The 16,681-nt window shown below is 33.5% G+C and overlaps 2 protein-coding genes across 3 annotated transcripts; both read right to left on the bottom strand.

Moving 5' to 3' along the window:
• Positions 1 to 6,087, bottom strand: LOC132164562 (uncharacterized). Its single transcript, XM_059575098.2, has 3 exons — positions 5,784 to 6,087; positions 4,525 to 4,792; positions 1 to 412 (listed from the first exon to the last, which is right to left on the bottom strand). The coding sequence occupies exons 1-3, from the start codon at positions 5,865 to 5,867 to the stop codon at positions 264 to 266; spliced, it is 501 nt and encodes a 166-aa protein (XP_059431081.1). The 5' UTR covers positions 5,868 to 6,087; the 3' UTR covers positions 1 to 263.
• A 622-nt stretch (positions 6,088 to 6,709) lies between these two features.
• On the bottom strand, positions 6,710 to 13,727 carry LOC132184707 (malate dehydrogenase, cytoplasmic). Of its 2 annotated transcripts, none has more exons than XM_059598446.2 (7): positions 13,406 to 13,727; positions 11,255 to 11,413; positions 10,981 to 11,156; positions 9,359 to 9,636; positions 8,353 to 8,488; positions 8,125 to 8,236; positions 6,710 to 7,093 (listed from the first exon to the last, which is right to left on the bottom strand). In XM_059598446.2, exons 1-7 carry the CDS (start codon positions 13,446 to 13,448, stop codon positions 6,999 to 7,001), a joined length of 999 nt encoding a protein of 332 aa, XP_059454429.1. In that variant the 5' UTR covers positions 13,449 to 13,727; the 3' UTR covers positions 6,710 to 6,998. The 2 variants fall into 2 exon arrangements, with proteins under 2 accessions (XP_059454429.1, XP_059454421.1); XM_059598438.2 differs by lacking the exon at positions 13,406 to 13,727 and adding an exon at positions 12,596 to 12,783.
• Between the last annotated feature and the right edge of the window lie 2,954 nt (positions 13,728 to 16,681).

The raw sequence follows: 16,681 nt of genomic DNA, 5'->3' as shown, positions 1-16,681 counted from the left end.
TAACCACAAAGATCAAGATGGATCAAACATAGAACAACTTCTGGCTTTGTCATCATAACTAGTCCTCCCTCATATGGACTCAAATGCTGCAATGGGAAACCCCATGAGCACAAAATATTAGGAGGAAATGTAGCAACACTAGACTATACATAATTTTACACCAGTAAAATGTGAATGCTAAAATCGTCAGCTAGAAAGAGAAGAGATGAAAGTTGAGGAGAAGTTACAGCCATGAGATAGAATACAACTTCCTCAATCAAAGCTTACTGTGGTTTGTCTGATAGGCTTAAGAGGGATTTGAGTACACCTGGGCTGATCTTGTCAGCAAGGGCACCTTTTTCTGAAATCAAAAGGGCCTTCTCCTTCATCTGGCTCTGTAGTTGTTTCGCATCAAAGTCGAGTCGTGCTTGATCTGCATTACAAGGATAAAACCTGTTAAGGAAAATAAATAGTGGGTTTATATTATTTTCTCCCACATTACTGATATTTGAATAACGCTCTATACCACATTTTTATCCCACAACTATCCCATAATGTTGAAGTGTTAACAAAGACCAATACAAGGGTTGGTAGCACGTGAGATAAAAATGTGGTTCTTAGCATTATTTTTATTATTTATAAGAGGAATACAAGTCAAGATAGAGATAAATATTATGAATCTAAACAAACTGAACTACTACCAAACCAAGATAAGGATAAATACGAGTATACCACTAACCTACAAAACTCAACTAGATAAATGATAAAGATAGAATCCTCTAACAATCCCCCTGGAGTTAGAGATTATAAAATAATCCCAACTTGGAACAAATAAATGTAGCACATCCATGAAAAAGGGCTTTTGCAGTAACAAAAACTACTTCACTCAAAAAAATGTCACGAACAAAATCAACAAACCAAACAGGCTGTAAAAACAGCCTGACTCGACCAAGAAACAAACTGAATTGGCTGAAAAAAAAAAAAAAAACAATTGACTGACCGAAAAACCAACGAACTGATCAAAAAACCAACTGAATCGGCCAAAAACAAATGAAATTGGCTTAAAAACCAACTGAATGAGCTGAAAAAAAAAAACATTCTGAATTGGCTGAAACCCAACAAAACATGGCAGAAAACAACTTGAACCAGCCGAAACAAGAATTGAACAGGCTGAAACTCCATAAACTCGACCAAAAACAATCAAAACAGGCCGAGCTACAATTAATCTAGTTGGAAAGACAACTGAACTTGCTGAACCTCATGATACTCAGCCGAAAACTTCCGTGAAAGACTGGACTCACACAAAACACATCAGAAAGTAATGGAAACCAGTCACCAGATACAGTTACATTACATGGCTACAAACAATTGATGCCCAAGTACAGGAATGAGGTCGATGACAGAAAAAGCTGCCATCAACCTCCAACCACTAATCCCACAACACAAAGAAAACAAAGAACAAAGAGTTATTTCTCCAATTTGTGTGATTCACTCATTTGAAAATTGTTCTAACAGTATTAGAGTAGAGGTAATGAGTTTAAACCCTGACTCCATAATTCACCTCCCATTTAAAATTATATATTTCACGTGTTGACATCATCTGTAAAAGGGAGTTTGAGCCCATACATGAGAGAGAGTATCAAAGCATTAATTAAATGATTAAATTTACCAATTTCTATCAACTTAAGCTTTTGGGACGAGCAATGAACTCAACATTAATAACATTTCAAACCCCACATGTTCTCAGCTAAAATATGATAGAAGTAGGAAGTGAAAAGTCAAATAGCCTATTTATTTGATAAATCTAAATGCACAGGGACAAAGAAGAGGGTATTGAACCTCCTAGGGACAATGAAGTACTACCACTACCCGAGTTTAACATTGAACATAATGGCATTTTTAGATAAATTTTAAATATTAGAATGACATAAAATTGTATCTGGATATCAGCTTTTTAAATAAGAAAGATCAAGAACATGATTCTTTCATCCAACTATTATCAATCAATACCAGGAATTGATAAATCTAAATCCACGGGGACAAAGAGAAGAGGGTATTGAACCTCCTAGGGACAATGAAGTACTACCACTACCAGAGTTTAACATTTAACATAATGGCATTTTTAGATAAATTTTAAATATTAGAATGACATAAAATTGCATTTGGATATCAGCTTTTTAAATAAGAAAGATCAAGAACATGATTCTTTCATCCAACTATTATCAATCAATACCAGGATCATTTGGCATGCATGTAGGGAGACCCACAACGCTTTTGCTAGCACAAATTGCAAACCATCCTAAAGTAATTAAAAACTGCTACAAAGGCAAAGCATACACTTAGCCTTGGCAACAATTACAATGATTGAAATGAGGGCATGAAGTCCAACATATCTAGCCAATAATAAAATCAAATTATCAGGGACGTTCAACACTTGAATAGATAAATCATCTATGAGTTCATTTACTTGTAATTAGTTATAGTGATCATCAGACAAGTTTATTTCTTGAAAGGGTCTTCCAACTTCCAAGGCATAGCTGTTGAGGAATTTAAAACAATCAATCAATCAATCAGGTCTATCACTGCATCAAAATAGGTTTTATTCTATATTTACAAATATCTCTACCACATCAAATTATCAACCCTTTTTCTATTGCATTTTACAAACAAATTTAAGACGTGATCATTTACATGAGAACAATTTTCCTTTTTATAAGTAATCAAAATTCATTAAAATCAAAGGGTGCACCCACGTACATATGATGTATACAACACCTACCCAGAAAAAGAAAAACAAGCAAAAATGTCATGAAAACTAGAAATATGATAGCAATCATTAGCAGCCATCTAAAGGAAAAGGGTATTATAGAAAAAGGCCTTTAATTCCGCCACCGTCCTCTCACTATCTTTGAAGCTTTGATCATTTATTTCTATCCAAATGCAGAATCATCGTCCAAACATCTTTGCTTTGAAGACTACCAAACTGCCCTCTCCAACAAGCAAAGAAGTCTCTTACTCGACAAGGCATGTCCCATGCTAAATTGAACAAGCCAAAGATAGAGTTCTATAAGGCAGTAGCTGTTTCACAATGAAGTAACAAGTGGTCAAGGGTTTCCCCACTCTTCTTACACAAGTAGCACCAATCTACTACAATGATGTGTCGCTTCCTCAAGTTATTCAAGGTGAGAATCTTACCTAAAACAGCAGACCAAGCAAAGAAATTCAAGGGAGCCTTACTTCGCCAAATAAACCTCCAAGGGAAAGAAGAGTTGTCATGGGGAATTAAGACAATATAGAACGATCTTACATCAAACAACCTCTTCTTGAAGGGGTTCCAACAAAGCTTGTCTACACTGTCTTGTTTCAAACATATGGAATACAATTGATCAAAGAATGAAGTAAAGAATTCCAACTCCCAATTTAGCATCATTCTTACGTACAAAATTATCATTCCACTGAGGAGAGCCATTAACAAATTGAAGAAGGTCTTTACGGAAGCATCCCTTAAGCAAATAATGTTGAACCTTAAGGGAAGCTCCCAACACCATACATCATTCCAAAAATTAATCTTAGAGCTGCCACCCACCACAAACCTACTAAATCTAGAAAACTCCTTCCAAACACTCCTAATGAATTTCCAGAGACCCATCCCATAAGAACCGTTGACTCCATTAGAACACCACCCACCCCACTAACTCCCATATTTATGATCCGCTACGACTTTCCACAAGGCCTCCCTCTCATAAGGGTAACACCATAACCACTTACCCATAAGAGCTCGGTTGAACACAAGCAACTTTCAAATCCCCAAAACCCCTCAAAAATCGAAGAACGCATCTTGCACCAGCTTACCAAATGAAATTTAACCTCATCAGCCATACCTTCCCACAAGAAATCCCGTTGTAACTTCTCAATTTGGTTGGCAACGCTAGCCAGGATGGGAAATAGAGACATGAAGTAGGTAGGCACGCAAGTCAGACAGAGTGCTCTTGATTAGGGTAATCCTACCCCATTTGGACAAGTACAGCTGCTTCCAACCAGTTAAACAACATTCAATCTTCTTAATAATGTCATCCTAAGTAGATTTGGCTTTAAAAGAAGCACCCAACGGAGGATCTAGGGCTATTGTTCAATCTTCTCAATCCAAAATTTAATTTGTGTATATGACCTAGAAGAGTTTTAATATGCTATTGTTTACCTTGAGTTGAATAAGATAGAAAGAAGCTTAGCTTACATAGAGTAGCTTAGCTTTCATATGTATACGTATAGAAAACATATTTGCATACTCATCTACATATATGAATAAATAAGCATACATTGATAATTACATTCATCACAAAAGGACATAACTACTGGAATGATCAAAAGCCCCATTTCCAATGCATGACAAATTTGTATTTCCTCAACAAATCAAGACACTCCCAAGTATTCCTTACTAAATCATTTCATTTGATAGGTAAAAAAAAATTATGTTGCTCATATTTATCATATAAAAAACTAATTTAACCACCTAGCTGCATTAAATAAGAAAAACCAGAGAAAAACCTGTTTCCAAGATGGTGTGAGCAGCATGAAACGGAATCCTAGAAAACATATCGGTCCCCGGGAACATCATCCATGTATGCTCATTGAAGTCATGGTTGCCACATGTGGCACATACATCCTTCACCAAGGGCCGATGTTCAGGCCCCCCAATTTCCTTCATAATTGATTCAAACGGAGACGGCACACTAGTCTTTGTTGTTCGAGCTCTCTTCCTCAGTGCAGTAAGTGCTTCCCTGGTCCCATTTCTCACTCTATCGTTTTCAACCAGCTACAATTTCATCACAGAAATCAGTAACCATCCAAATGTTCACAGTGAAACCTTGTGATGTGTGTGTTTCTCTCTATTATACGTGTACACACACATATAGGTTGAGTTCAAGCGTACACCTAATTTAACTCTTTCCTGTGTTACACCACTCAATAAATTTCAATCCAGATTAATATTTTGCTACTCTACTGTTAATATTTTGCTACTCTACCTTGCATGCTAAATTTCACACCAAACCGATGTCATTTACTACCTAAACTAAAACTCATTTGTTTCATAGATTTTTAAGATGCTCCAACCACATGACCGGTGATAAAGCGAAATTATTCGGTATGTCCGAATTTAAAGGAGGCAGAGTCGTAGTGTCAGCTAACAACTCAATGCTACCAATCACTCACATCAACAACACTGATTGTGACATGTTTTGGTCCTTGTGAAGTGCAACTGTAGAATCTATATCATGTGCCTGGTATGATAAAAAGAAGTTAATGTCAGTGTTCTAAATGAGACAGTTCTCCATCTCCGATTGTCTTGATATTTGGTTAGCAAACTGAAATCCCAATGGTGGGTTCAGGATTATATTGATCAATATGAAAAATTATTAAGTGATTAACATTACAAAAGAGATACTGTAACTTAAAACTTAACCGTATACATACTTTCAAATATAGAATTCACAAAATGTATATAGACAATGTTCAATTAATAAGTCAACCAAGCCAAATATTTGAATTAGAAAATTTTTCGTTTCTCAATTACCACATAACAAAAGATCTTTGGGTGTCTGTTTGTTATCGTAGTTCACTTTCTTTTTCCTTCTTTCCTACCATTAGATCTACTTCCTGTTTGAGTGGCACATTTCTTCAGCATTCACTCCTCATACATGCATTAAAGAACCCAAATTTCAATTTCTGTTTATGTTTTCCCGCTCTTTCTTAGCATCCAAAACAAAAACCTCAAAGTAGAAATTTGTGGGTATCGATAAATCTACCTGCTGCCGGGCTAATAGAAGATACTCAGCTTCAGTTTCAAGCTCGATTAGGCGCTCCTGGAATCGCTTCATACCCTCATCCATCTCCGATGAACAGAACAAAAAAGATTGAATGCTTTTTTATGCGATTAGCCAAACAAGTATCAATCGGCAAGGAGTCAAGAGAGCGAGTCTTCGGTTAGGTCGGCGTGAGAGCCGAGACGCTCTGCTCTTCAGCCGGGTCTTTCAGCTCCAACGAGACCTCCGAGGAATCAGAAAATCCTACGGTGGATTCGAATAATTGGGCTTGTGGGCTTGGGATCCAGAATCTTCTAATTAATATCACTAGAACAACATCAAGCATTTGCCTTTATTTACTATGTGATATTATCAATTAACTCTTATTTTAAAAATGAAAAAATAGTGACACATCAGCCCTTGATTGACCCAATATTTTTATTTCTCATGGTCTCTTTAAATTTATAACTAGTGATTCATTATTTGAGATTATAGATTTCATTATAATTCATATTATGTTCTTGTACTTGACTTATCAATTTGTAACATTAGTAGTATCACTTAACAACAATTTCATTTTTATCATTGATCTTGAAAAATCAACTACAAATATGGGAAAAAAATGTGAAGTTTTTTCAATTATATATATATATATATATATATTCATTGTGATATTTGTCAATCACCACTTTACCCTAAATTTTCCAGGATAAGAACTAAAAAAAAGTAAAGCTATTTAGTATATTGTTATATGATTTTTATATTACTGAAATGATGTGACAGTGAAAAATCAGCTCTTGATAATATATTTTGTTCACAAGTGTTAATTGAAAGGCGAATTTTTCACTGATACATCATTACATTGTATAGCAATCGTATAACAGTCTATTAAATAATGTTACTATGTAACTAATAGCGAAATGCATGGATTCATTATGTGCTAATCTTGTATATCACAAAAAACTTTAAAATGAAAGAAAACAGATGAACAGAAGGTAGGAAGGTGCTTCATGATTCATGAATTCCTCTCCACTTTTGCCATGAAATAAATAAGATAAATAAACAAGAACGACATGTATTGCCGTTCCAAAGCTTAAAAGTGACAGTAGTCATGCCCCGTGAAAGGCTAGAATGGTAATTTGGAACTCCTTTTTTTATTTTCCATGGATTTATTGAATCAACTCCTCTGTTATTCTCCTGGTAAAGATGGGTTCATTATCAGTCTAGGCATGAATAGGCCAAGGATTTCTCGTCAATGAGTTCTTTTGCTGTTGCATCCATCTTCGCCCTTGAGAATTCGTCGATCTTCAGCCCTGCCATCGGATAAAAAACAAGTTCAAATGCTGCATGCATTGCCATGTTCATTTGTTAATGCTTTTTAGAAGCTGTTTTTTTGCTCTTTTTGTGTGACGCGACGTAAAGATGAAAACCGTTTTAAGTGTTTTATGTGTTGAGACTTGAGTTGTTTGTTAAACAAATAAAAAACGATCTTAAAAAGCATTAGCAAACGGTCCCTTGAAATACAATATTATGAAATTTGCACCCTTTCTCGAAACACTTTGGAGTACAAGATGCTGACATAATGTTTGAAAAGCACTCATAATTATCCTAAGGGTTCATTTGACAATGTCTTTTAGAAGGTGCTTTTTGTTTTTTAGTTGTGATGTGACATAAAAGTAAAAGTAGTTTTGAGTGTTATGTGTTATGACTTGTTTGTTAATGCTTTTACTTTTTAGCACAAAACAAAAAGGTAACCTTAAAAAGCGTCGCCAAACAAGCAGGGGCGAAACCAGGATTTCTGGGAACGGACCTATTTTTTATTTTTTATTTTTTATAAGTTAGGAACATTGACTTATATAAATACAAAAGCACATAAATAAATATAATTTATCTATATGTGTGTTTGTACTTGTTTATATAAAATAAAAATATAAAATTTTTAAATTTAATCTCATAGCATCATAATCACAAACACACAATAATATAAACAATTAGCAAAATAAACTAAACACGATATATAGAGTTCAGGAAAATGGTACCAAAAATAAATATTTAAAACCCAAATGACTGGAGAATTTTCACTCAAAAAATAAATAAAAACAGATAATTCATAAAATATGTATGTTTTATAAAGAATTGTAAAAAGTTTGGGGGACGCTTGGGTCCTCCCCTGCAAACAAGCCCTAAGTTTGTCAAAAATATTAGTGAGATCTAAATATTATCTGAAAAAACATGTATTCATTCCTCCATGCAGATTAAAATATGAAAATTTGGAGTCATTTCAACTTTGAAGGAAAGATTGAGATATCAAATCTACAACATTTTGAAGAAACATAGAACTTACCCTGCACAATTGACCATTGTCCTTTCTCACAAGTAACAGGAAAGGAGTAGATAAGGCCAGGCTGGATGCCATAAGACCCATCAGAATAGACTCCCATGGAAACCCATGTTCCCTGAATGATAAAGCCAAAGGAAGAAAAAATAAGGAAAAATTACAAAAATTATTGCAAAATTATAGAAGCAATGAAATCTGAAAGATAGAATGGTATTTGAGATGAAGAAAAAGAACCTTTGGAGTCCCAAGAACCCAATCACGCATATGATCACAAGCAGCACTTGCAGCAGACAATGCACTTGATAGTTTCCGAGCTTTGATAATGGCTGCACCACGCTGCTGCACAGTGGTGATGAACTCGGTATTTAACCTACCAAGAACAGAAAAACAATGGAGATTTGTTTGTGAAGCCAATTGGTAATAGCAGAAGAGGGTGCTTAAAGATGTGAAGATGGTTAATATGACTACAAACTTGGGGCTTGTTTGAAATTGCGATAGAGAACATAAAAAGTACTTTTAGTACTTAAAAAGCGGTGTCAAACAAAAGTTGGCGTATTCGGTAAAAAATTCTAAAAGTACTATTTTAACTTTTTTACTCAAAAAATAGCAAAAACGCATTTTTTACAGAAGTTTAAAAATAAAGATTTTGCCAAAAAGTATTTTTTTGACTTAAAGTTCTATTTCTCAGACGCAATCTCAAGCAAGCTCTTAGTCAATATCAAGGCATGTTCGAACAGGGTTAAGACAAATTCAAGCATAAAAAATTATTACCACCTATATCACAAAAACTAGGATTACAAAATAATTTTTTATCCCATAGAAGTAGAAAGTATACCAAGACTTAATGTGGTTAGACTTAACAAACTTACATTTATTAGCGGAGACAACCGAGAAAAAATTCGCTATCAAAATATGGAGTGCAAAGAGTGGTAGAGAGAAAAACCACTTAAAACCAAAAGACTTAATACACCAAAATCTCAGTCTCACACAAAAAAGAAAACTAACAAAAGCGAAAACTCTATTTTTCTCTTAGTGTTGTAGTAAAAATAATTTAATCACACTGAATACTAATATTTAACGTGATTGAGTTATTTTTATTCTATCATTTCTGTTTCTTTGGGATCCTATATGTACTAGAGCCCTAAACACCAATAAAATTATGCATTTGACTCTGCAACAGACTATTTCCAAGTAATTCAAACATATCAAACCAGTAAACATGTTGGAAATTTTAAGCTACCATTGATCATCAGCAACAAGTTTTCTGACAGGTGTCTCTCCACTACTGGTGGTGACAGTTGCATGGTTGACGTCTGGATATTGAGTTGAAGAGTGATTGCCCCAGATGATTGCGTTTTTGACATCACTAACATGTTCCTTTAGCCTCTCAGAGATTTGGCCTAATGCTCTATTATGATCCAGTCGAGTAAGACAAGTGATGTTCTTCTCTGGGATTGAAGGGGCAAACTCTTTCAAAATGAGTGCATTGGTGTTTGCTGGGTTGGCAACAACTAGCACCTGCATAATAAAAGCAATTAAAATGCATCAATAAACATAGTGCAAAGCAACCCTTTGAAAACTTCACTCTTCCAGCGTCTGTTAGATGCAAAATGATATGGTTTTCAAGTAAGATGGAAGCAGACTCAAAAATGCATATAATCATGTTGTCACCAAAAACATACAAAGACAGACAAGGCTTCAGAAAACAAATTTTAGAAGAAAGAAAATCTGATGAAATAGTTTTAAGATGGCAATGGACTCTAGATGAGGTTGCTTAATAGAATTGCTAATTTAAGCACAAGTTATTCCTTTACAGGGTATAACTTGCATACTAAGAAAGCATACAGACTTTGAGAATGTATCAACAACTGAAGCAGGGGAATGGACACAAAGCATGTTAGAAGGCATACTGGAAAAGAATTAAATGGACAATTGCACTTTACTCCCTCAAAGTTTGACCATATTTTCAATTAGACCTCTAATGTTTAAAAATTCACAATGTGCCTTATCAAAGTTTCAAAAAATTTCAATGTGGCCCATCCGTTAGCCACATCCGTCTTATCTAACGGAAATTAAATCACGTGCGAGACACGTGCTGTTTTAGGTGCAAAACTTCCCAAAATGCCCCCAACCCCGATGGATCTGGCACTTGCATTGCTTGTTGATAAAGACTTTGGCATAGTGTTTTCCCACCGGAACCTGCCATTCGAGCGCCATAACTCTACCAAGGATCATCATCGTCTTCACCAACACTCCTCGGGCTCGGGCTCATACCTCTTTTCCCTCCTGGTGATTCAATTTCCGTTAGAGAAGACAGATGTGGCTAACGGATGGGCCACATTGAACATTTTTGAAACTTTGACGGGGTACATTGTAAATTTTTAAACATTAGAGGTCTAATTGAAAATAGAGTCAAACTTTGGAGGGTAAAATGTAATTTTTCCAAAATTAAAACTACAATAAAACCAGTGGAGCCATGCCAAGGATTAAGGATAAGAAGTCATAGAGAGACAGGGAATGGATTGTGGCATAATATTACATGCTCATAATAACAGAACAGGATGCTGAAGTTAACCTCAATGTCTCCACAGATATCATTAGTTCTAAGTTATCTGCCTTTCCCAGACCTCAAATATGATATCTTTTGCTAATTCCTGATATGGAGGCCACCTCTTTTAGAAGTTAATAAACATATCCACAATTTGATAATCACTATCATCAACATATATTATTCATGACCACAAAACTGGATACAGCCATATATATATAAAAACATATAGGGATTGACTAATAAAAGTAGATTTCCAAACAAAAGAATTAAAAATATAAAATTGATTTCATGCAGGAAATGTGGTGTCTCACCTTGCAATCTTCAGCAGCATATTTCTCTAAGGCTGAAGCTTGAGCCTTGTAAATTGAAACATTTTTAGACATTACATCCTTCCTTTCCATACCTTCCTTCCTAGGGAATCCACCAACCATAACAGCAACATTGACACCTTTACAAGCTTCAACAACATCTGTGGTAGCAACGACACCTGTTGAACAGCATTCATGACAAGATTTAAGGAACCTCATGGGAAGCAATAATTCTTTCTACATAGAATTGGAACTCAAGTTAGGAGGAAAGGCATGCCTTTCAGAAGAGGAAAGGCAGCATCAACCAATTCCATTTTCACCCCATTCAAGGATTCTGCCGCAGGTTCGATATCAAGCAAGTGCAGAATCACTGGCTGATCAGGGCCTAACATGATGCCCCTTGCGATCATTGGAACAATTGCATATCCTATTTGCCCTGTTGAATAAAATCATTAATTTTGAGCTTTGTAATTGCTAAATCACTAGCTATCCTAAAAGGTTAAGGAGATTGAAAATGATTAATTTCATTAAACTTATATTCTAACAATTTTCTTTACATGCGGGCTCAAACTCCTCTCCTAATTAATGAGGCCCAGCACCTGAAATATTTAATTGAAATAAAAGATAAATAATGGAGACAAAGTTTGAATTCGGAACCTTTGTTTTGATACCATATTAAATCATCATTTATCCTAAAAGTTTAAGCTCATAGAAGATGGTTAATTTAATCATTAAATTTATATTCTAACAGCTATGTCTAGAAAAAACATGGAAATCAACAACTTCTAATTTGCTTGCTCCTTGACTTGTAACAATAATCATATGGATATAGACCAATTCACTCAATTTTCATTCTTTCCAACTATATATAATCTAAGAAAGGGCATTTAGATTGTTCTTCGAAGAAAAAGTCATATGCCAATAGATGTGTGAGGGATCATATCACAAAGCATAATTGCAGAAAGTTGTGAATCAAATACAAACATGATTTCAAATGAATTTTCAGGACAAAATTGAAGAAAAAAAGAATTCCATACTTCCTGTAGTTAGATTTTGATAATAATTGTGACGAAAAAAAAAAACAAAAAAATCCAGAAAACTTGGACAATTGTGCTACCTTGTTAATAGATATAACAATAAATCCAAAAAAAATAAAATAAATAACCGGTCAGTAATTAATGCCAATTAGACATCTAGTTACACGAATGAGAAACCAATAAAAGCTTATTTGGGATTGCGTTTGAGAGGCCGTAAAGTGTTTTTAACTCTCAGAAAGTCCGTTTGAAGACAAGTACTCATTTGGTAAAAAAATTAAAAGCCATTTTAAGGGTAAAATAAGCCTAAAAATGGACAAAACGCACTTTTGGCAAAAGTTTAAAAATGAAGATTTTGTCAAAAAGTTTTTTTTGACTTAAAAGCTCTATTTCTCAAACGTAATCCTAAATAGGCTCTAAGTCTGAGATTCAAATATTGAAATTTGGGATATAGTAATATATGCCATCTTATTTCAAATGAGTCCCACGGTGATGACAAAACAATCAAACAGTTCCAACAAGGACAAAGAAAAAAAATTCAAATAAAAGAAAAATAAACCAAAAATATAATGGATTGAGCATGCCTGCAGCTCCAGTGACCAGCACTCTTACTGGATCCTTCTCTATGTTTAGGAAGCTCCACATATATCTAATAAGCTTCCAAAAGAAAGCTATAGAAAGCAACACAACAAGGCCCTTCTGAAGCAATGCAGAATACTCTATTTTCTCAATAAAATCAAACTGATCCATTACAGTTCCTGGTGGATTTCTACAGAAAATAATCCTATCTCGTGACATATGTTTGATGCATTACCATATGATATACTATCAATGAGCACAAAGAATCTTAAAGGGAACCTGCAAAACAAGGCATTCAGATTCCAAAACAAATTCCACAAGAGATGTACAAGTATAATAGATCCCTTGATCCAAAGAAAGGAACCTATACATCCTTTTGTTTGCTTTATATTAAATCTCACAATTCATCCCAAAAGCTTAATAATTTGCGATTTAACACTGTATTGGAGCAGATGTTTATCTCCCATTTCAATTAAATATTTTATGTATCGAACTATTCCTTTCTATCGGATTAAGCTTTTGAGATGAAAGGATGAAATGTGAGATTTAACACTTCCAAAGAAAACTAAAGAATATATATATATATATATATATATATATATATATATATATATATTTCGAGACTTCCATAGAATGAAAAACCCACTTTAGTTGAAAGGAGGTTAATCTTGCTTTCTGGATAAAAATGTCATTATAAAGAATAAAGATCTCAGATTGAAAATCACAAAATTCTCTCATTTTCCCAGGTTTTCTCAGCGACCAAAAAGGCAAACAATATTGAAAATGAAGTGATGCAATGAGAAAAGAGATGGTACCCGCCGCGCCAGTGACCAGAACTGTAACTGGGCTTTTCACCATTGTTGCAAAGAGTGGCTCTAAAGAGAGAAATTAGTCGTTCTTCTACAGGAAGAGATAGGCAGGGAGAGAAGGTGGTGATGATCATGAGTTGTTGAAATGTAAATATAGTGCCAATAGTGGTGAAATAAAGAGAGAGAGAAAATGCGCGGGCGAGGAAGCAGGATCGAAGTGTAACGGCAATCGAGGATCTTGATAAGAGTGATGATTATGATGATGATATGATTGCAACCTTTCAAGTTAAAAGAATGTGTCACCATGCAAAGGAATCTGCTGTGGAAAAGTTTGTTTGTTACTCTGTTTTCATATAATGTCCATGACATCTATATATATATATATATAATAGAAGCCTCATTTAACACTAAACTTTTAGTTAGTGACACAAAGTCATATTGTTGTGTCCACTTCAAAATTGAAATAAAAAAAAAAAAGAAAAAAAAAAGACAAAAATCAAAGGAATGATTTTTGGCACAACTTTAGCCGAACTTTTTTCATTTGTAGTCATATAAAAAAAAAATTAAAAATTAAAAAAAAAATTGAAGCAATAATATGTGATTTTTTTATTTGGTAATTTTTATTTTTTATTTTAAAAAAAAAGGGTATTTTTCTTCATAAAAATTGTCATTATTATGAAGAAAAAGTCTATTTTTTTTTAATAAAAAAAATACCAAATAAAAAAATTGTCATTATTGCTTAAGATTGATTTTTTTTTTTTTTTTTTAATTTTAAGAAAAGACCACGCAAGAGAAAAATTTGGTCAAAGTTGTGCTAAAAAGTTGTGTTTATCATTTCTCAACATATGTCCAAAAAAACATAAAAAATAAATAAATAAATAAAATAAAAAAATAAAAAAAATCACCAAGTAGATCGCTATTGAAAATAAATCTAAAGATAAAACAAAAAGAGAAAAGTTAGGGAGAGGACAGAGAAACGAATTCTTCACTCCTTCTAGAATGATTCTCAGACAGCTATGATTCTTCACTTACTTTAGCATTGTCAACCAAATTTGATTAACTAAACCACTATTTGTCCAAACCAATATCGGGTGTCAGGCACAATGGCCAGTGCTAAGGAATCAAACAAATGAATCTATAAAATTTACTAAATTAATGTGGCAATAGTTTTTAAATTAAAAAATGCAATTCTTTCTCCCTTGTTTGCTACTCACGGTCTGTTACATCAGTTTAGAAAATTTTCTAGATTCATTTATTTGGCTCCCTAGCAGACCTCAGGCACACTTGTGGAGGAATATAGTTAAGGGAAATGTTATGTGTTCTTCTAGTATTCTCCTGGTATCCTCCCAACTGTGATGTAACTTTTAAAATTATCATTGAATTTGAGATTATCATTATTGACTATTAATTTATTGGTAATTTTAAAAGTTACGTCTCAATTGGGAGGACACTAGGAGAACACCTAACATTTTCCTATACTTAATAAGTAGCTTTGTTGATTAATATATATATATAGGGTAATTGTACAATAAGTCAATGAGTTAACCCTCCAAAATTTACTCCCTGGGTTAATCAAAATGACAATAAAATTTCTATTGTCAAAATTTTTTAACGGTCGTTAGTCCCAACCAAAACACACCGTTTTACCTCATTAAAATATTATTTTTTTATTAATTTAATTTTAAAATTTAAATATAAGAAAAAAAAAATTGGAGGGTTGACCTGGCCACCATCCAACCCCTATGGGGTGGGCAACCCACCCCTTGGGTGGCTTGTAGCCACCCCTAGGGGATTTGGCGGGCCACCCCTCCATCCTAGGGGTGGCTCGCGGCCACCCCAAAACCCCCCATGGGGTAGCCCCAATTTTTTTTTCTTTCTTTATTTATTTAGATTTAGATTTAAATTAACTTAATAAAAAATTAATATTTTAATGAGGTGAAACGGTGCGTTTTGATTGGGATTAATGGCTGTTAAAAAATTTTGACGGTAAGAATTTTATTGTCATTTCGATTGAGTCAAAGAGTAAATTTTCGAAAAAAAAAAAAAAAAAAAAAAAAAAAAAACTTAAGGATTTTTAAATTTTGGAGGGTTAACTCAGGAACTTATTATATAATTACCCTAATAAATATATACAAGTCAAGCTTGCAAGCGAGTCGAGTCTTTAGCCTTGCATAAGCTTGTTCATCAATGTTAACCAAGTCAAGCCGAGTTTTATACAAGTATGAATCGTTTAATAATTTTTTTTTTGAAACTTGAATTGTTTAGTGTTCATGAATAACCTGTTTAATAATCAAATCGAGCCCAAACGAGTTCATGAGTTACTTTGTTCATTTATAGTGTTAAACATGACAATAAAAATCAAATTTTGAATTAACTTTAACTGACTTGAGCGTGAGAGGGGTCAACCTCTTTGCATCTCATCCTTGATTAGGCAGTTTGCGGCCACTCCCTTAATAGATTGATAAATGATAAAGGCACAACTTTGGCCAAATTTTTTTTTTTTTATGTGGTCATTTAAAAAAAAAAATTAAAATTAAAATTAAAAAAAAAAAAGAATCTTAAGCACTAACATCCTACGTGGTCCTCTTTTTATTTGGTATTTTTTTTGTTGGGAAAATTATAGTTTACCCTCCCAAAGTTGATATCGTTTTTCAATTTGAACTCAAAAGTTTCAATTTTTGCAATTCACCCCCCAAAGTTTCAAATTTTTGCAATTTGATCAATTATATCCAAAACTTCCCATATTGCCCCTAATTTTTATAAAAAAATTTTAAAAAATTCAGGGTGGCCATTTTTGCACCCCCAATATTTTTTTTAAAATAAAAAAAAAAAAAAAAAATTAGGGGCAATATGAGAATTTTGGGATAATATTGGTTGAATTGAAAAAAAATTGGGACTTTGTGGGGGTGAATTGTAAAAATTAAAACTTTGGTGTTCGAATTGAAAAATGCTGTCAACTTTGGGGGGATAAACTTTTTTTTTTTTTTTTTTTTTTTTTTTTTTTATAAAAAAAAAAAATGTATTTTTCTTCATAATAATGAGCATTTTTTTAAAAAAAAAAGAAGACCATTTTTATGAAGAAAAATACCTTTTTTTTTTTTTTTTTTTTTTTTTAATACCAAATAAAAAAAAGAACAAGTTATTGCTTTAGAAATTTTTTTCTTTTTTCTTTTGCTTTAAAAAAAATAAAATAAAATAAGAGAAAAGTTAGGCTAAAATTATCCCTTTATATGCCTCTTATAGATTACATCAAATAAACCCAGTACCACAACAAATTTTGGG

Source organism: Corylus avellana, chromosome 2 (assembly GCF_965113065.1).
Source record: "Corylus avellana chromosome 2, dhCorAvel1.hap1.2, whole genome shotgun sequence".
Classification (NCBI taxonomy): domain Eukaryota; kingdom Viridiplantae; phylum Streptophyta; class Magnoliopsida; order Fagales; family Betulaceae; genus Corylus; species Corylus avellana.
The sequence above is the reverse complement of the archived record's forward strand: the minus strand, read 5'-3'. Positions and strand labels throughout refer to the sequence as shown.